This window comes from Pristiophorus japonicus, chromosome 4 (assembly GCF_044704955.1).
Source record: "Pristiophorus japonicus isolate sPriJap1 chromosome 4, sPriJap1.hap1, whole genome shotgun sequence".
Classification (NCBI taxonomy): Eukaryota; Metazoa; Chordata; class Chondrichthyes; family Pristiophoridae; genus Pristiophorus; species Pristiophorus japonicus.
Window position 1 is genome coordinate 176,599,841 of NC_091980.1, and position 21,968 is coordinate 176,621,808.

The 21,968-nt window shown below is 47.3% G+C and overlaps 1 protein-coding gene across 1 annotated transcript; it reads right to left on the reverse strand.

Annotated features, from left to right (window-relative positions):
* Positions 1–18,244: 18,244 nt before the first annotated feature.
* Positions 18,245–20,194, reverse strand: ccdc177 (coiled-coil domain containing 177). Its single transcript, XM_070877878.1, has one exon. The coding sequence runs from the start codon at positions 20,192–20,194 to the stop codon at positions 18,320–18,322; it is 1,875 nt and encodes a 624-aa protein (XP_070733979.1). The 3' UTR covers positions 18,245–18,319.
* Positions 20,195–21,968: the final 1,774 nt, after the last annotated feature.

Here is a 21,968-nt window from a genome sequence, read left to right on the forward strand (position 1 = left end):
GTAACAATTTCATTCTTATCACTCATTCCACTGGTTCAATTTGCTTTCAGTCCCTGAATATGACTGATTTAATTTTTCAGTCTGAGACGTTAGGGTGAAATTTGACGGAGGTTCTCTCACTTGTCCATTGTTAACTTCAACGGAAGTGCTGCAGAAATTCCAGAAACACACTGTAAGCACCCTTACACTGTTTGTCAGGGATTCCGCAGCTCTTCCACTGAACTTGCATAAGATTGTAAATCCAATCCTTTACAATTACATTTAAAATCTGCTTAATTTTATATATTACCTACACACACACACACATCTTTTATTTGTACCAGTTACTGATACAAAAGTCTATAGATTTATGACTAAAGCACCAATAACTTCCCAATTAATGAACTTTTGTAAGCTCATGGCCCAGCATATCCTTCACTCTAACATTAACATCAAGTCAGGCAACCAACCCTGGTTCAATGAGAAGTGCAGAAGAGCATGCCAGGAGCAGCACCAGGTGTACCTAAAAATGATGTGCCAACCTGGAGAAGCTGCAACACAGGACTACATGCATGCTAAACAGCAGAAGCAGCATGCTATCGACAGGGCTAAGCGATCCCACAATCAACGGATCAGATCAAAGCTCTGCAGTCCTGCCACATCCAGTCGTGAATGGTGGTGGACAATTAAATAATTAATAGGAGGAGGGGGCTCCATGAATATCCCCATCCTCAATGATGGCGGAACCCAGCATGCGAGTGCAAAAGACAAGGCTAAAGCGTTTGCAACCATCTTCAGCCAAAAGTGCCAATTGGATGATCCATATCCACCTCCTCCTGAGGTTCCCACTATCACAGAAGCCAGTCTTCAGCCAATTCAATTCACTCCACGTGATATCAAAAAACGACTGAGCGCACTGGATACAGCAAAGGCTATGGGCCCCGACAACATCCCGGCTGTCGTGCTGAAGACTTGTGCTCCAGAACTAGCTGCGTCTCTAGCCACGCTGTTCCAGTACAGCTACAACACTGGCATCTACCCGACAATGTGGAAAACTGCCCAGGTATGTCCTGTCCACAAAAAGCAGGACAAATCCAATCCGGCCAATTACCACCCTAATCCAGCCAATTACCACCCCATCAATCATTAACAAAGTGTTGGAAGATGAAGTGCTATCAAGCGTCACCTGCTCACCAATAACCTATTCACCGATGACCAGTTTGGGTTCTGCCAGGACCACTCAGCTTCAGACCTCATTACAGCCTTGTCCAAATATGGACAAAAGAGCTGAATTCTAGATGTGAGGTGAGTGACTGCCCTTGACGCCAAGGAGCCGAAGTAAAACTGAAGTCAATAGGAATCGGGGGAAAACTCTCCACTGGCTGGAGTCATACCATGCAAAAAGGAAGATGGTTGTGGTGGATGGAGGTCAATGATCACAGCCCCAGGACATCGCCGCAGGAGTTCCTCAGGGCAGTGTCTGAGGCCCAACTATCTTCAGCTGCTTCATCAATGACCTTCCTTCCATCATAAGGTCATAAGTGGGGATGTTCGCTGATGTCTGCACAGTGTTCAGTGCATTTTGCAATTCCTCAGATAATGAAGCAGTCAATGCCCACATGCAGCAAGGCATGGACGACATTCAGACTTGGGCTGATATGTGGCAAGTAACATTCGTGCCACACAAGTGCCAGGCAATGACCATCTCCAACAAGCGAAAGTCTAACCACTGCCCCTTGACATTCAATGTATTACCATCGCTGAATCCCCCCCACCATCAACATCCTGGGGATCACCATTGACCAGAGACTTAACAGGACCAGCCACATAAATACTGTGGCTACAAGAACAGGTCAGAGGCTGGGTATTCTCTGGCGAGTGTCTCACCTCCTGAATGCCCGAAGCCTTTCCACCATCTAGAAGGTACAAGTCAGGAGTGTGCTGGAATACTCTCCACTTGCCTGGATGAGTGCAGCTCCAACAACTCAAGGAGCTCGACACCATCCAGGACAAAGCAGACCGCTTGATTGGCACCCCATCCACCACCTTCAACATTCACTCCCTCCACCATCGGCGCAACGTGGCTGCAGTGTGTATCATCCACAAGATGCAGCAACTCGCCAAGGCTTCTTCAGCAGCATTGCCCAAACTCATAAGCTCTAGCACCTAGAAGGACAAGGGTAGCAGGCACATGGGAACACCACTGCCTCCAAGTTCCTCTCCAAGTCACAAACCATCCGGACTTGGAAACATATCGCTGTTCCTTCATTGTTGCTGGTAAAAAAATCCTGGAACTCCCTCCCGAACGGCACTGTAGGAGAACCTTCACCGCAAGGACTGCAGCGGTTCAAGGCAACGGCTCACCACCACCTTCTCAAGGGAAATTAGGGATGGGCAATAAATGTTAGCTTTGTCAGCGGCGCCCATATCCCACAAATGAGAAGGAAATTTCTGCTCCCTCCCCTTCACTCCACTGCACCGCCCACCCACCCCCGCCGATAGATTCCCTGCCCCTCTGACCCGACTGCCCCCTCGCTTCTAGTTAGTATACAGGTACAGCAAGTGATCAGGAAGGCCAATGGAATCTTGGCCTTTATTGCAAAGGGGATGGAGTATAAAAGCAGGTAAGTCTTGCTACAGTTATACAAGATATTGGTGAGGCTACACCTGGAATACTGCGTGCAGTTTTGGTTTCCATATTTACGAAAGGATATACTTGCTTTGGAGGCAGTTCAGAGAAGGTTCACTAGGTTGATTCCGGGGATGAGGGGGTTGACTTATGAGGAAAGGTTGAGTAGGTTGGGCCTCTACTCATTGGAATTCAGAAGAATGAGAGGTGATCTTATCGAAACGTATAAGATTATAAGGGTGCTTGACAAGGTGGATGCAGAGAGGATGTTTCCACTGATAGGGGAGACTAGAACTAGAGGGCAAAATCTTAGAAGGGGCCACCCATTTAAAACTGATTCTCTCAGAGGGTTGTACATTTGTGGAATTCACTGCCTCAGAGAGCTGTGGAAGCTGGGACATTGAATAAATTTAAGTCAGAAATAGACAGTTTCTTAAACAATAAGGGGATAAGGGATTATGGAGAACAGGCAGGAAAGTGGACCTGAGTCCATGATCGGATCAGCCATGATCGTGTTGAATGGTGGAGCAGGCTCGAGGGGCCGTATGGCCTACTCCTGCTCCTATTTCTTATGTTCTCTTCCGGTGTTCAGGAAAACCGGGTCTACGTGCGGCCTAACCAGCAATTCTTACATAGACCACTGCAGGCCACCTCCAAAAAGGTAAGTGTTTAAAAAACACTTCCTTGACTGTGGAGCTGAGAGGTACAGCATTGAGTGTCCCAGCTCCACATTAAAAGCACGGATTGCTGCTGGCCACCGCATGACCCTCCCAATCACCACCCTCCCTATCCATCACTTCCTCCTCCCAATCGCTACCCTCCCAATCGCTACCCTTCCTACCCATCACCACCCACCCTACCCATCACCACCCTCCCTACCCATCACCACCCTCCCTACCCATCACCACCCTCTCTGCCCATCACTTCCCCCACCCAATCACCACCCTCCCTACCCATCACTACCCACCCTACCCAGCACTTCCCTCTCCCAATCGCCACCCTCCCTACCCATCACCACCCTCCCTACCCATTACTTCCCCCTCCCAAATCACCACCCTCCCTCCCAATCACCACCCTCACTACCCATCACTACCCTCCCTGCCCATCACTACCCTCCCTGCCCATCACTTCCCCCTCCCCATCAGTTCCCCCTCCCTACCCATCACTACCCTCCCTACCCATCACTTCTCCCTCCCAATCGCCACCCCCCCCACCCATCCCTTCCTCCCTCTCCCAATCACTTCCCTCCCTACCCCTCACCCCCCTACCCATCCCTTCCCTCCCAATCACCACCCTCCCTACCCATCACTTCCCTCTCCCAATCGCCACCCACCCTACCCCTCATTTCCATCCTCTGCCAATTGCCATCCTCCCTACCCATCACTTCCTCCTCCCCAATCTCCACCCTCCCTACCCAGCACTTCCCCTTCCCAACCACTACCCTCCCTACCCATCACTTCCCCCTCTCCCAATCGCTACACTTCCTACCCATCACATCCCTCCTCGCCCAATTCCCTGCCCCCCGATCGCTTTCCTCCTGTCTGATCGCCCTCTTCCCTTTTGATCACCCCCTCACAATCACATCCTCCCTCCCAATCACCTCCCTCCTAATTGCTTCCCCCCTCTTCCTCTCGCCCTTCTCCCAACTGCCCCCCCCCAATCTCCCGATCACTTCCCTACCTACCAGTCGCTCTTCCTTTCCCGATCACCCCTCTCAGAATTAGCACCCTCTCTCCCAATCACTTCCCCCACCCGATCATTTCCCTACCCCACAATTGCCTCCCTCTCTGACCCTATTGCCCCCTCGCTTCTCTCCCAGCCGCACCCCTCGCTCCCTCCTCCCTCTCCAAGACCTACCAGACGACCACTGCCACCGATGCAGCAGCTTGGCCTTGAATGGACTTATTCGGGCTGCCTGTGGAGGACCAGCAGGTGTCTGCACCGCGCCTGTCTGATGTTAATGAGGCCCGTGACCCTAATGTCAGGTGGGCCTCGAGCCTTTTGTTTGCGGTGATGGGAATGTTCCCAGCACCCAGTCTGTGCCTGCAGGAACCAATTTCTCAGACAAAGAACTGCAGACATTTCATCCTGGCCTCATCCACCTCGAGAACAATCTTAAAAATCTAGTGCCATGAATTTCCTCAGGGGGACGCTTCCCGATTGACCACTGTAACTTCAGCGGAAGATTTGTGGAAAGCCTGTTTGCACGATGTGCCGTCTAAACTGCAAATGTCCGATCAGAAGGGCCCCAAGGAAAATTCCGGTGTTCGTACTTTGGGCTCCTGGCGAAAACTGACACGCATTTTCAACAACTTACATTTATATGGCGCCTTTGATGTCGGAAGATGTCCCACGGCGCTTCACAGGAGAGTTATCAGACCAGAATTGGCAATAAGCCACAGAAGAAACTATTAGGAAAGGTAACCAAATCTTGGTCAAAGTGGTAGATTTTAAGGAGGGTCAAAGCAGGAGAGCTTCGGGCCTTGGGTTCTGAAGTCACGGCTATCAATGTAGGGCGAAGGACGCGGGTGATACACAAGAGGCCAGAGTCGGAGGAACGCAAAGATCTTGAAAGGTTGTAGGGCTGGAGAATCTCAAACTTCCATGACTAAACAAAATTAAACTTTGAGCCAATGTTCACAGTAACGATTAGACTGTAAGGGAACACTATGCATTACAGTATTAAGGTGGCAGTGTGCATTAAATGGTGTAACACTCTGCCCTTATAAAACACCGCTTCATCCACTTTACCAGGAGCAATGTCAAGGGAAGGTCTGTTAGTGATGCATTTAACCTGCTACGCTGGTGTGTGTAGGGGTCACTCTCCCAACACCACGCATCATTACAGTACAGAATGGTACCCAAACCTTCCAATGTCCTCCCGTTGAAATCATGGCAGGATATCATCTGACATGCATCTTAATCACAGTAAGCCTGCTAGTACATGCAAAATGTTGGGTGGCTACCGGTCCGGCAATGTCTCGATTTTAAAATTGTCATCCTTGTATTCCAATGCCTCCATGGTCGTACCTCTCCCTATCCCTGTACACTCCTCCAGCCCGACAACTCTCCAAGAACTCTGCGCTCCTCCAATTCTGGTCGCTAAAAAATGATCTGGTCTTTATCACATTGCTACTTGTAGGAGCTTGCCGTGTGTACATTGGCTGCCGTGTTCTCTACTTTACAACAGTGACTACACTTCAATAAAAGTAATTCAGTGGCCGTAAGACGTTTCAGGATATCCTGAGGTTGTGAAAGGCGCTATATAAATCCAAGTTCCTTTTATCAGGAGAGAAGAGGAAGAAAATGAGTGGGGGAGGCCTTTTTGGTTTAAAAAAATAAAAAAAAATGTAAATCAGCAATATTAATACATTTTATTACTGTACCAGTCCAATACACCGGTCACTTCCACAGCAAAAGTCCCAGTCAGCACCAAGTTTAGCACGCAATAAATAGCTTGAAGGAAGTTAGGAAGCAAAACACATTGAAATTCTCCATAAACAATTGTCAGCTACATGGTACAGTGCACACTGGGTAAAACCTGCCCATTCACTGCCCTCTGGTACTGAGCGACTTGCAGCACTCAGGGGCAATTAACAGCACACATACAGCGTGGGCGCAAAGTAAGGCCACACCGTCACCTTTGCTGGCACCAATTTCCACTCCTGAGCCATGCCAGGCTACGTTTCCTTGGTTCCCGTGCCTTGCGAGGGTTGCCAACTTTGATTCGATGTATTCCCGGAGGTTTCAATACATGACCTCTCACATCCAACTTCCCAAACAGCCATTTTCCCGCATCTCCAATATTTTTATAATTAATAAATGAAACTGTTCAAAGAAAATGAAATAAAATGCATCATTCTTTCTAATATCCCAATGATGTTTCTCCTGAATTGCTCGCAGGAGTGTCCAGAAGATTAATCTTCAATTCCTGGAGACTCCTGGAGGGTTGGCAACTCCATGCCTTGTCCACATAGCGGTTCATCATGCGTGAGCCTGGATAATAAGACCCCAGACATTCCGACAGGGAAACAGCAAGTGAGGGAAAGGGGCGGAGTGCTACGGCATCAAATCTCCGGACCTTTCATCAGGCGCCAGGAGTTTCTGCGGAGGCCAGAGGGCGACCATTTAATGAGATGGTAGATTTCTGCCCCGACTCGTTCTCCGGGGGAACCCAGGCACATAGGGGGGTGAAATTAGTCTTCGCCAGAAGCACAAAACAGGCTCACGGCGAATTGGTATACCGCTCCTCACCCATGGAGAGGAAAATCAAGCACCATGTAAAACTGGTGCTGATTCGCCAAGAGCCCATTTCTCAAAGACCAAATTCATCCGTATCGGATCCTAAGAAGCTGTTTGTAGCCCTTGCGTCCAATTCCCCGTCCCCTCAGATTGGAGGGTCTGAGAGATGCAACCAGTATGGCCAAAAAGTAACCAAAATGTTTTTAATATTCGTTCAAGGGGTGTGGGCATTAACTGGCAAGGCCAGCATTATTGCCCATCCCTAATTTTCCCACCACGAAGACCATTCGGCACCTCAGGACTGGAGACTTTCTGATCGCTGGGTTTGGATTGCAGCCAGAAAGACCCGTAGATGGCTGTCATTGCCGTAGCAACAGGCTTCTCAGGCCTACAGCAGCTGGCTTTCCACCCCCACCCCCGCTTCTGGGTGTCGGCTTCTGGCAGGGAGTGAGCTTGTGCCAGAGGTCATCTCGAGGCCGTGCAACTAACTTAACTCGGCAAAGGGGGAGGGGAGGAGATTTAGGCCAGGACTAGTGCCCAGGCGTTAGGGAGAGCAGACTTTTTCATGCCAGGAGGTATCCCCGATCCTGTACTCGCCCCAAGCCAACTTTCCAATAGTAATCACAGTATGACCGCAAAAGCTTATAATGGGATGTCTAGTTTGTCACAGTACTGTGATTAAGAGTGGGCGCCCCAATTGTTTTTGCCCTTCCCTAGCCTGGTATCGTTGAGGCTCATCGCAGAAAATCCAGGCTTGAGCCTATTTTGATTGGACCAATAAGGATGACACTGAGTTGTACCAATAAGGGTGACAACTCTTTTCGAGGAGATAAATAAACATTAGGTCAAGTGGCCCCCGATCTGGGGGACACTCCAAACATTTCGCAAGGCCCTTTTTTTTTGTTTTTGTAGATTTTTTTGTGTTTTTTTTGGGCTCTAAAACCATAATTTACAAGTGCCACCTATAAAAGGGGAGAGGGACACTAAAACCGGCATTTAAAACAAATTAAACTTTGAAACGTATAAAATCAAATTAAAATTTGGTTGCCGGGGGTGATAATAAGGGTGACACTGAGTTGCCCCCAGTGTCACCTGACAAGAATCAGCACAAATGCCCCTTTAAGGGAACCAGTAACATAATAGATAAAAGTAACAAAAATCAAAGGAAACCTTACCAATAAAATGACTATTATTATTAGTGTCTAGAAGGCACTGTACCTTGTAATGCCCACTAGTCATGGCAGAGTCAAGGCCTGGAACCTGATCTACATGGCTGAGTTTCACAATGGGCAGAGTTTTTGATGTTAACCGTGGCTCAGTGGTAGCAATCTCGTCTCTCTGAGTCAGAAGATCTATGGGTTCAAGTCCCACTCCCAAGACTTGAGCACATAATCCAGCTTGACACTCCCAGTCCAGTACTGAGGAGAGCTGCTCTGTTGGAGGTACTGTCGTTCCGATGAGACGTTAAACCGAGGCCCCGCCTGCCCCCTCAGGTGGATGTAAACGATTCCATGGATTACTATTTTGAAGAAGAGCAGGGAAGTTCCCCTCGGTGTCCTGACCAATATTTATCCCTCAACCAACATCACTAAAATAGATTATCTGGTCACATTACTGTTTGTGGGAGCTTGCTGTATGCAAATTGTCTGCCGCATTTCCTACATTACAACAGTGACTACACTTCAAAAGTACTTAATTGGCTTTACAGTGCTTTGGGACATTCTGAGGTCATGAAAGTCTTTTTATAAATGAAAGTTGCTTTTTTCTTTATTTACATACATAGAAACATAGAAACATAGAAAATAGGTGCAGGAGCAGGCCATTCGGCCCTTCAAGCCTGCACCACCATTCAATATCATGGCTGATCATGCATTTCATTCCCCCACTCCTGCCTTCTCTCCATACGCCCTGATCCCTTTAGCCATAAGAGCCACATCTAACTCCCTTTTGAATATATCCAACAAATTGGACTCAACAACTTTCTGTCGTAGAGAATTCCATAGGTTCACAATTCTCTGGGTGAAAAAATTTCTCCTCATCTTGGTCCTATATGGCTTACCCCTTATCCTTAGACTGTGACCGCTGGTTCTAGATTTCCCCAACATCGGGAACATTCTTCCAGCATCTAACCTGTCCAATCCCGTCAGAATTTTATATGCTTCTATGAAATCTCATTCTTCTAAATTCCAGTGAATATAAGCCTAGTCGATCCAGTCTTTCTTCATATGTCAGTCCTGCTATCCCAGAAATCAGTCTGGTGAACCTTCGCTGCACTCCCTCAATAGCAAGAATGTCCTTCCTCAGATTAGGAGACCAAAACTGCACACAATACTCAAGGTGTGGTCTCACCAAAGCCCTGTACAACTGCAGCAAGACCTCCCTGCTCCTATACTCAAATCCTCTCGCTATGAAGGCAACATGCCATTTGCTTTCTTAACTTGCCTGCTGTACCTGCATGCCAACCTTCAATGACTGATGTACCATGACACCCAGGTCTCGTTGCACCTCCCCTTTTACTAATCTGTCACCATTCAGATAATAATCAACCTTTCTGTTTTTGCCACCAAAGTGGATAATCTCACACTTATCCACATTATACTGCATCTGCCATGCATTTGCCCACTCACTTAATCTGTCCAAGTCATCCTGAAGCCTCTTAGCATCCTCCTCACAGCTCACACTGCCACTCAGCTTAGTGTCATCTGCAAACTTGGAGATATTACATTCAATTCCTTCATCTAAATCATTAATGTATATTGTAAATAGCTGGGGTCCCAGCACTGAACCTTGCGATACACCACTAGTCACCGCCTGCCATTCTGAAAAGGACCCGTTTATTCCCACTCTTTGCTTCCTGTCTGCCAACCAGTTCTCTATCCACGTCAATACATTACCCCCAATCCCATGTGCCTTCATTTTGCACACTAATCTCTTGTGTGGTCCTTGTCAAAAGCCTTTTGAAAGTCCAAATACACCACATCCACTTGCTCTCCCTTATCCACTCTACTAGTTATATCCTCAAAAAATTCTAAAAGATTTGTCAAGCATGATTTTCCTTTCATAAATCCATGCTGACTTGGACCGATCCTGTCACTGCTTTCCAAATCCGCTGCTATTACATCTTTAATAATTGATTCCAGCATTTTCCCCACTACTGATGGAATCTTTTGGGTTTTAAGCAGGAGGTGTCAGAAAAGTTACCACAGGGATAACTGGCTTGTGGCAGCCAAGCGTTCATAGCGACGTCACTTTTTGATCCTTCGATGTCGGCTCTTCCTATCATTGTGAAGCAGAATTCACCAAGCATTGGATTGTTCACCCACTAATAGGGAACGTGAGCTGGGTTAGACCGTCGTGAGATAGGTTAGTTTTACCCTACTGATGATGTGTTGTTGCAATAAGCTTAACCGGTCTATAATTCCCTGTTTTCTCTCTCCCTCCTTTTTTTAAAAAAGTGGGGTTACATTAGCTACCCTCCAATCCATAGGAACTGATCCAGAGTCCATGGAATGTTGGAAAATGACCACCAATGCATCTACTATTTCTAGGACCACTTCCTTAAGTATTCTGAGATGCAGACTATCAGGCCCTGGGGATTTATCGGCCTTCAATCCCATCAATTTCCCTAACACCATTTCCTAACTAATAAGGATTTCCCTCAGTTCCTCCTTCTCACTAGACCCTCGGTCCCCTAGTATTTTTGGAAGGTTATTTGTGTCTTTCTTAGTGAAGACAGAACCAAAGTATTTGTTCAATTGGTCTGCCATTTCCTTGTTCCCCTTTATGAATTCACCTGATTCTGACTGCAAGGGACCTACATTAGTCTTCACTAATCTTTTTCTCTTCACATATCTATAGAAGCTTTTGCAATTAGTTTTTATGTTCCCTGCAAGCTTACTCTCATACTCTATGTTCCCCCTCCTAATTAAACCTTTAGTCCTCCTCTGCTTAATTCTAAATTTCTCCCAGTCCTCAGGTTTGCTGCTTTTTCTGGCCAATTTATATGCCTCTTCCTTGGATTTAACACTATCCCTAATTTCCCTTGTTAGCCACAGTTGAGCCACCTCCCCCTTTTTAATTTTACGCCAGACAGGAATGTACAATTGTTGTAGTTCATCCATGTGATCGTTAAATGTCTGCCATTGCCAATCTACTGTCAACCCTTTAAGTATCATTCTCCAGTCTATCCTAGCCAATTCACATCTTATACCATCGAAGTTACCTTTCTTTAAGTTCAGGACCCTAGTCTCTGAATTAACTGTGTCACTCTCCATCTTAATGAAGAATTCTACCATATTATGGTCACTCTTCTCCAAGGGGCCTCGCACCACAAGATTGCTAATTAATCCTCTCTCATTACACAAGACCCAGTCTAGGATGACCTGCTCTTAGTTGTTTCCTCGACATATTGGTCTAGAAAACCATCCCTTATACACTCCAGGAAATCCTCCTCCACAGTATTGCTAGCAGTTTGGTTAGCCCGTACCTAATGGTTAAATTAGGCAATCGCTCAGCGCCTCTGAAAGACAATCTATCTCCAAGGTCTTTCTGGAGTGATTATTTGCAAGGTCTTCTGTGTCTTTCTGGGCGTACGCCCCCGTTTGGGGTGCCTGAAGACTGTTTTGGTACAGCACGTGCACTTGATTGGTCACGCATGGTCCTAGACTCCGGAGAGCAGACTGGAGAGGGAACTGGAAGTGTGACCTGCCAAAGCACGTTGCCTTGACGAGCCTGCCTGGCTGTTGACAATATTGATATAAACAACAACTAGTTTGCCAGAAGCATCTTTCCGACAAATGCAAAATTGAAGTGGTATCTTGTATTGAAATTGAATACTTTACACTTGAGTTGAATGCTAAAATATTTTATTAGGAGGTTCGAGACAATCTAAACAACAACAAAAAAAGGGCTAAAATGTAGAGCAGAGGAACAGTTTATGAAGATTAAGTCAAAGAATAAGGAATATTTGATTAGAAAATGGTGAGTTCTTCAACTGAACAGTGAACCTCTATAGATTATCTTTAAATGATTATTAAATGCAAGTCTTTCCTTTTATATCATATTACTCATTTCACATTTACCTACAATTTGATCATTTGGTAGTGTTATAATTACATTCAATTATATCCAAGATGCAACTTAGTTGATATGTAACAACTACACTAAATCTAGTTAGATTTCACTATAGTTATGAATAGATGCATTGTACTTATTCCAAATGAAACTTTTAGCTAACGGTGTTATTGATAAATCTTAGTCATTAAACTGAATATTAAACTCGGCATTTACAATAAAAATATGTTTACAGGTACTATTTTGATCCACGCCAATGTGTTTGTACAACAAGTTAATATACTTGAACAAATGTTTTTTTAGATTGTCTCGAACCTCCTAATAAGATATTTTAACATTCAACTCAAGAGTAAAGTATTCCATTTCAACACAAGATACCAATTCAATTTTGCATTTGTAGGAAAGATGCTTCTGGCAAACTAGCACTGATAGTCACACACACGTGCCCCCACACACACACACACACTCAACCCACACACGCACAACACACACACGCGCCCCACACAAGTGCCCCGCACACACCCACCTCACACACATGCACCCCACACCATACGCACGCACCCCACATGCATCCCACACACACGCGTCCCACACTACACACCCCACACACACGCATGCACCCCACACACACGTGCACCCCACACGCACCACACAAACACACACACACCCCACACACACACACGCATCCCACACACACACGCATCCCACACACACACCACGCACACACCCGACCCATTGATTTATTAACTGGCAAATCCTTACTCACTTCCTGCTATAGTAGCACCACCTGAGATTCGGAGACCATTGAGTATTTGCACTTTTTGTTTTCCATTTTCTATTGTAATGAGCATTTCTGTCTTAAAGTTGTAGCCTTGTTCTTGGTCACTTCATTCAGAAATATTTTATCACTTCCAGAAGAAAAAAGAACATAAAACTACAAAGTAGTAACTAACCCATGACTGAGAGTACCTAGAACATAAGAACATAAGAATTAGGAACAGGAGTAGGCCATGTAGCCCCTCGAGCCTGCTCCGCCATTCAAAAAGATCATGGCTGATCTGGCCGTGGACTCAGCTCCACTTACCCGCCCGCTCCCCATACCCCTTAATTCCCTTATTGGTTAAAAATTTATCGATCTGTGATTTGAATACATTCAATGAGCTAGCCTCAACTGCTTCTCTGGGCAGAGAATTTCACAGATTCACAACCCTCTGGGAGAAGAAATTCCTGTATAAAGGGATAGAAATTATTCGCGTGCAGTGACACTGGAGCAAGCAACCTAGATTCACCAGCCTCTGATTGAGGTGTTCTTGCCATGAAACCCAACTTGAACTGTAAATAAGCCGTTATTTTCTCTTCAACTTACTGGAGTTTCTCAAAGGGCTGGAAGTTCCAGGCCCTGGCTCAGTGGTATCACTCTTGCCTCTGAGGCAGTAGGTTGTGGGTTCAAGTCCCACTCCAGGGACCTAAGAATATCATCTAGGCTAACACTCTAAGTGCAGTACTGAAGGAGCACTGCACTGTAGGAGGTGGCATCTTTCAGATGTGACATTAACCCATGTCCCTGTCTTCACTCTCAGATAGACATAAAAGACCCTCATGGCACCATTTTGAAGAAGAGCAGGGGAGATCCCCTGGTGTCCTGGCCAATATTTATCTCTCTACCAACATCAGTAAAACAGGTTATCTGGGCATTACCTCATTGCAGTTTGTGGAGAGCACATTAGTTAGGGGCTGTCGTGGTTTGGTTTGGATTTAGACAGTTTTGTTAGGCTTGGTGTTGGTGCTTGGGTGGAAATCGTTTGTGTTGCTTATGGGTTAGATCAGATGTGTTTGGGGTGGGTTATATAATGGGTTAGGGTTTAAAAGGGGATGATATTGCATTGGGGTTTAGGGTTTAAATGGATACAGAATGGGTTAGTATTTCATTGAGGTTGGAAGCTGGAATATGTGATGCTTTGATGGAATGGGATTAAGATTGGAGTAGGTTAGGGTTTGATGGGAAAGGGGTTACAGGTGTGGTTGTGTGGATATTGGGTGGCAGATGTTGATGAGATCTGGCTGTGTTCTGAAATGATGCTCCTAATGAACACAAACAGAAAATTTAAACACAGTTGAACAATTTCTGAAAAGTTCATGGACAGATTCAGTCACCTAATCACACAATCAGGCAACAACAATTTACGATAATTGTCAAAAGAACCAGATGGGAGATGTGGAGAATTTGTTTTTGAGTTATGATGATCTGGAATACGCTGCCTGAAAGGTGATGGAAGCAGATTCAATAGTAACGTTCAAAAGGGAATTGGATAAATACTTGAAAAGGAAGAAATTGCAGGGCTAAGGGGAAAGAGTGGGACTAATTGGACAGCTCCCTCACACCAGAGGAGGATTACCCTGGCCAGCTATGTGTAATGAAACTATAAATCCATTTCCTTTATGATTTTGCTACACATGGTGCACAGAGCAAATGTTCCCACTCAGGCTCAGTACCCCTCTCAGGCAGCACACTATGTTCATAGAATCATAGAAATTTATAGCGCAGAAGGAGGCCATTTCGGCCCATCATGTCCGCGCCAACCGACAAAGAGCTATCCAGCCTAATCCCACTTTCCAGCTCTTGGTCCGTAGCCCTGCAGGTTACGGCACTTCAGGTGCACATCCAAGTATTTTTTAAATGTGGTGAGGGTTTCTGCCTCTACCACCCTTTCAGGCAGCGAGTTCCAGACCCCCACCACCCTGTGAATGAAATTTTTTCCCCTCAAATCCCCTCTGAACCACCTATCAATTATTTTAAATCTATGCCCCCTGGTTGTTGACCCCACTTCTAAGGGAAATAGGTCCTTCCTATCCTCTCTATCTAGGCCCTCATGATTTTATACATTTCAGTTAGGTCTCCCCTCAGCCTCCTCTGTTCCAAAGAAAACAAATCCAGCCTATCCAATCTTTCCTCAAAGCTAAAATTCTCCAGTCCAGGCAACATCCTCGTAAATCTCCTCTGTACCCTCTCTAGTACAATGAAATTTTTCCTGTAATGTGGTGACCAGAACTGCATGCAGTACTCCACTGTGGCCTAACTAGTGTTTTATACAGTTCAAGCATAACCTCCCTGCTCTTGTATTCTATGCCTCAGCTAATAAAGGCAAGTATTCCATGTGCCTTCTTAACCACCTTATCTACCTGGCCTGCTATCTTCAGTGATCTGTGGACATGCACTCCAAGGTACCTTTGTTCCTCTACACTTCTCAGTGTCCTACCATTTATTATTCCCTTGCCTTGTTAGCCCTCCCCGATGCATTACCTCACACTTCTCCGGGTTAAATTCTAATTGCCACTGTTCTGCCCACCTGACCAGTACATTGATATCTTCCTGCAATCCACAGCTTTCTTCTTCATTATTAACCACACAGCCAATGTTAGTGTTATCTGCAAACTTCTTAATCATATCCCCAACATTCAAGTCCAAGTCATTGATATATACCACAAAAAGCAAGGGACCTAGTATTGAACCCTGTGGAACCCCACTGGATACAGATTTCCGGTCACAAAATCACCCATCAAGCATTACCCTTTGCTTCCTGCCTCTAAGCCAATTTTGGATCCAATTTGCCACTTTGCCTTGGATCCCATGGGCTTTTACTTTCCTGACCAGACTGCCATCTGGGACCTTATCTTATACATTTTACATATATAAAAATTCAGAAAACAGGTTGTTACAAACTTCACCTCGGCTCCCAGTAATTCTCCTTTTAAAAGCAGTCACGATAAGGAGATCCCATTAGGAATGTTGAGAGATATTTACGAGTTTCAACCCACCCACAACTTGGTTGCTGACTCAGTAAAGTGGTGGACACCTCAGCAGATGATACAACAAGCATGTTTCTGAACCAGATTAGGAAAGCCCCAAATTTGATCGCAATCTGTGCCATGTAAGCTAATCTCAGCCAGGGTAGATAGAGTCAATACGTCACCCTCGTCCTCGCTCTCTAAAGGTTAGCCAACAAAAAATCAGCTAGAATGCCCACCCGTAATTGCTACTCCTTCTGGAAATCAACAATTTGCATTTATATAGCACCTTTAACATGTAAAAAGTCCCAAGGCGCTTCACAGGAGCATAATCAGAGGACAATTGACACTGAGCCAAAGGCTCGTTAGGTCTAGTGACCACTTGGTCAAACAGGTGGGTTTTAAGGAGTCCCTTAAAGGAGAGAGAGGAGAGGTTTGGGGAGGGAATTCTAGAGCTTAGGGGATAAATAGCTGAAGGCACGGCCGCCAATGGTGGGGCAAAGGAAGTCCAGGATGTGCAAGTGGCCACAGTTGGAGGAACACAGAGCTCTCGGAGGAATGTAGGGTTGGAGGAAGCCACAGGGATTGGTAGGGGCAAGGCCATGGAGGGATTTGAACAGAATGAGAGCAACCATCACCTGTGGGCCGTACTCCAATAAGGAGCCCGCACCTTTGGTGCGTATACCCCCGACAGAGTAGTTTGTGCAGGTCAATCCATGGCTTTGCCATGGAGAAGTGAAATGACAAATTTGAGCATTTTGAAAAATAAAGTGGACAATGTTTGAGTGGGCAGAAATGTATAAGGAGCATGACTTGTGGAGAACTTAAACAAAGGGATTCATTTTATTACTAACATTTTTAGGTGTCTGCCACTTTGGGAATGCCACTTTAGTTTCATTTCTTGGTCACTCACACGCCTGTAATGTAAATAAACGACCAAGATGCACTTTACTCATATTCCACGGATGGCACTATGGACGCACACACACGTATTGTAACAAAAGTTTAGATTTTTGGATCTCCCTTGGTTCTGTTTTCTTGTGTAAAAATCAGGTTGTGACTGGAGATGTTTGAATGGGGCGAGGAGGGAGGAGGCTAAAGACTTCCAAGTCTTGGCTCTGCCACCCTCGATTTAAAAAAATTTTGATCTCGGAATGCGGGGGTCGCTGGCAAGACTGGTATTTATTGGTCAACCCTATTTGCCCTGAGAAGGTGGTGATACAAAGCAGTGCCTTGCTAGGCCATTTCAGAGGGCAATTAACCACTTTGGTGTGGGACTGGATTCACATATATAGACAGGCTTCCAGTTGGGTTTTTAAACAACAATTATGGTCACTTTTCTTTTACTGATACCAGCTTTTTATTTGCAGATTTTTAAAATTGAATTCAAATTCTCAACCCACCACAGTGGGATTTGAACTCGTGTTGTCTGGATTACTGGTCTAGTAACATACCCACTGCACCACCAAATTCTTGATTGCCCACAAGTGACATTTGGTCAAACCCCCAACCATCTCTCCAGGTTCACTGACAAACACCTAACCCTGCATCTATGCATTCTTGGTGAAGATTATATATGTGTGTGATACCACAACATCACCACAGTGTCCCCCTCCCCCTGTCCCTGACCCGCAAGTCACCACTCCAGTGAGATACCAGATGCTTCATGTGCAAATCAATCCCCGCATGAATCACCATTTTCAAAATAGGGAAGAAATATTGGAGGGAAGAATCCATTCCCCGAACACAAAGGGCAAAGGGCATTTCTGTGAAGTGGTCATATCTGCACTGCTAACTGGACAAAGACCACTGCCACTCATTTCAAAAAGGGACCTTAACCTGAGGAAAACCAAAATCCCACCTATCGGGGTTGGATTCAGGCACATATTCCTGAGTTGAGATGTTGGTATTCCCGTTCACTGCACCACCCTATTGTCCCCTCCCCCCCTTCCCAGTACCTGAGTTTATTTCTCTGTCCTCTTGTGATCTGAACTAACTGTGGGACTGATCTTAACTTGTTACGATCTACATTCGCTTAGTGCATTCTTTCACCGTAAACCCAAAACATCAAACGTTTTGCGCTCATTTTGTTCGATCAATATGGGCGTAAACAGACCAGCTAAAGGATCTCCTGTGAGGATCTCAGCCGGATGAGAGAACCAGGTTAGGCCAGAAGTAAGACATTCCTGTATTTAAACAGTGACTTTTAAACTACAAAAAGATTTACAGCGATGGTGTACTGTATAGGGGTTGGTCCTGTTAGAAGGGATCTTGTCCATACTGTGTATAATGACAGACATCCCTTCCATAGTCAAGGTTGAGTTACCACGAACACTTGTTGCCTATAACAGATGCACAAGATCTTACAAACAAAGTTTACCAAATAAAGTAGAATGCATTAAGGCCTGATAAAGGCAACTGTAAATGAAAGCAATTTACCCAATTGCCCAGACTCCATTGTGCTCCGTACAGCTTTAAACATCAAGCATTATGCACATGGTACACTACACAGCATACTGATTTTTCCTGGAATATAAACAGTTAAAAAAAGGCATCTTTAGGTTAGTTCCCAAGATTAGCACAGAAGTCCACAAAGGGATCTTGCCCAGCCTACTTTTTGTCCAGGTGGGCATGCAATTCTGCTTCAAGGGCCATCTTATCGAAAGTCCTTGTGTTTATCTCCACGCGCACCTTATCTCGAATTTGGAAGGAGGCTCTGGCCAAGGAGCGGGAGTTCTCCAGGGCAACCTGTCTCTCTCTGAAGATCCGTTCACTTTTCTCTAACTTCTTTGCTATAGAGTGCTGTATCTCCCTCCGTTTGTACTCCTCATCTTCCTCCAACTTGATTTTGTTAAGTCTGTGGACCCTTTCCTTCTCGATCCTGCTTTGGATGGCCTTGCGAGATATTTGATTAATCTTCTCCTGGGCCACCTGGGCTGCGTGCTGAAGTTTCCTCTCCGCGGCTCGGGCTAGGGCCTCTAGGTGCTCCTTGTGCTCCTTCTCGTGCTGTTCTGCTGCTATCCGCGCCCTTTGAATCTGCAATTCTTCTCTCGAGGCCCTATCCTTCAATTCCCGATTTCTCTTCTCCATCAACTGCTCGTAGTTTTCCTGAGACCTGGCTAGCCTTTGATCCAGAGACTTTCTCAGCATCTTCTTCTCCATTTCCATTTCCCTGGAAATCTCCTTCAGGGCGGCTTCGTGCTTCAACTTCTCGACCATATTGGCGAGTTTCTTCTCCTTTACTTGCTGCTCTTCCTTCACCACTTTCTTCTGCTTGGCCAAGGTGAGCTTCTGGTGCAACAACTGGTCTTTAAACTCGAGGTCGATCTTCACCTCTAGCTCCTTAGCCTGGAGAAGTTCCTCCTGGCGTACCTTTTTCTCCTGAGCTTCAAGTTTAGCATTTTCAAGTTTGCCTTTCCTTTGCTGCTCTTGGCTGTCTGCCACCAGTCGCCACTTCTCCTCCTGGACCATGGACTGCTGCTGTTTGAGAATGGTCATCTCCTTCTGCTCCTGGCTCAGTTTCGTACGCCTGGCCTCCAGCCTGGACTCCCACATCTTCTGACACTGCCGCAGGGCCCTCTGCCTGTCCCTCTCCTCCATCTCCCTTCTCATGGCTTCCCTCCTTCTGTGCGTCTCCCACTCCATGTGGGCTCGGTAGCTCTGGTGGCTCATCATCGTCTCCTCCTGGTGCTTGGCCAGCATGAGGGCGGCGATCTTCCGGTCCCTCTCCGACACTTCGCCGTGACCTTTCTTCCTCATCTCCTTGACAATCCTGGCCACTTTCTTGGTGGTCTGCGGCGAGTGGCAGAGGTCCCCTAGGCTCAGGCTTTTGCCCATGGTGGAATGAATCCCGGTCACTGCCTTGCCTCTGGGACTTACCTTCAACCACCTGGACCTGTCCTTGCAAGTGTCACCACTGAATGAGGATGATGCCCCAGAATCAGAGGAGGTCACGTTGGAGTTGCTGTCTTTCTTCTTCTGCAGCGACTCCATCGAGTGGCTCTTGGACCGGTTCAGATCCAAGGCCTGGGTCTTTTTAGTCCTGGGAGCTGGGGACGAAGGCAAGCTGTTCCTGACCGGGGCACAAATCCTCCTCCTTTCCTCGCGGATAATCCTTTCTCTTTCCTCCCTGCACTCCCTCAGCTTCCTGCGCCTCTCCTTCTCGTACACCTCGTACAGTCCGGTCGCCACCCTCATGGACCTGGCCGGGGCGTCCTTGGCCAGCTCGTTGATGGACCGGTGGAGGAGCTCGACCGGCTTGACCCCGCACCTGGCGCAAGCCTCCAGCGACCGGGGGCTGGTCAGCACGTAGCGGCTGCCCTCGGCCTCGGCGCTGTTGAAGTTGTCCAGGTCCAGGCGAAACATGGGAGACTCCTGCCTCATCGCTGGGGCCGCTTCCAGCCCAATGCCTCCGCCGCTCTCCCCGCCTCCGACCGCCCCGTTAGCCGGTGCATCTGCTGCCCCGTTCCCTGCAGGGTCCACCATCCTCGGGGTTTAAAGCTGTGGGCGGAACCAGAGGAAAACTGCGTTTAAGTGAGACGGCAAAGGTTTGCACCATTGCATTGCAAACACGGCAACACCGAGATCATTTATTCATGGCTTATATAACCCTGCAACCCTTTCAGTGCAATGCTCGAGGTATTTCGCTGCAATGCACCGAAGCGATTACAAATTCAAGCGTTATATATATTTATATATAAATGAGGATTGCTTATACTGGCGAGACACCTACTGCATTTATCAGCCTTGCACCACCCTGGCAAATGGTGCAAGATTCCCCCCGATCGGTGCAATGCAACGTCAGAAACCATCCGCTGGCGAAATGCGACCGGATAAAACGATCCTCGGTGCCGCAGGGCCGATTTAGGGCTCGGGAGCGATGCAGTAAATCGGGAACGGAATGAACGGCCGCCTGGGTTGCTCCAGCCGCCGATCAATGCGGCAGCGTCTCCAGCAAGGACGGCTGGGCAAGCGACCCCTCGCTGCCGCTTTTGTTAAAGTGCAATGGATGCTCTCTCACTCACTCACTCTCACTCACTCACTCTCTCCAGCTGGTGCCTGTACCAGCCCCTGATCTCATCCCTGCCCTGCTGCTCCTCCGCTCGGTTAACTCTTCACCGCCAGCCACCCCCGCCAACACTGCTTCAGCTTGGGGGCCAGCCCGCACCAGCCTCTGCATCCATTCCTCCTCCTCACTCCTCAAACCTTCCTCACTCTCCTCACTCCTCAAACCCTCCTTCTCCCCTCCTCAAACCCTCCTCACTCCTCAAACCCTCCTCCCTCCCCCTCACTCCTCAAACCCTCCTCACTCCCTCACACCCTCCTTCCTCCCCATCACTCCTCAAAGCCTCCTTCCTCCTCACCTCAAACCCTCCTCACTCCCCCATCACTCCTCAAACCCTCCTCACTCCCCTCACTCCTCAAACCCACTTTCCCCTGTCACTCCTCAACCCTTCCTCCCTCCCCCTCATTCCTCAAACCCTCCTCACCCCCTCACTCCTCAAACCCTCCGCTACCTTCCTCCTCAAAGCCTCCTTCCTCCCTCTCACTCCTCAAACCTTCCTTCCTCCTCCTCAAACCCACCTTCCTCCCCCTCACTCATCTCGCTCCTCAAACTTTCCTCACACCCTCCACCACCTTCCTCCCCCTCACTCCTCAAACCCTCCTCATACCCTCCACTACCTTCTTCCTCCTCACATCCCTACTCTTCCTCACCTCCTTAACCCCTCCTCATTCCCCTCCTCCTCGCAACCTCCTCACTCCCCTCCTCATCCTCACCCCTCCTTGCCCCTTCTCCTCTCCCCTCCTCCTCCTTATCTCCTGCTCCTCACTCCCTTCCCTTCACTCCTCCTCCTTATCCACTCATCTTGTTCTCACTCTCCAACAGCAATCCCCTCACCAGCCCCCCTCCTCCTTATCCCCTCTGGTCAACCCCCCCCCCCCACCACCTCATCCCCTCCACCTCACTCCCCTCCTCCTCACTAGCATCATCCTCCCACCCTCTCCTTCTCACACTCCCCCTCCACCTTCCTCCTCCATCTCCTCTTCAGTCCTCACCATCGTGAACCTCACTTCCCTCCTCCTCACTCCCCTCCACCACCCATCCTTCCTCCTCCCATCCTTTCTTCTCGCTCTCCTCAACCTCACTCCCTCTTCCTCAATTAACGTAGTAAAATATCCCAAGGCGATTCATTCACAGGAACGTTATCAGACAACATTTGACTCTGAGCCACAGAAGGAAATAATAGGACAGCTGACT

Coding starts and splice junctions, on each gene's coding strand:
- ccdc177 (XM_070877878.1), bottom strand. CDS start 20,194: ATGGTGGACCCTGCAGGGAACGGGGCAGCAGATGCACCGGCTAACGGG.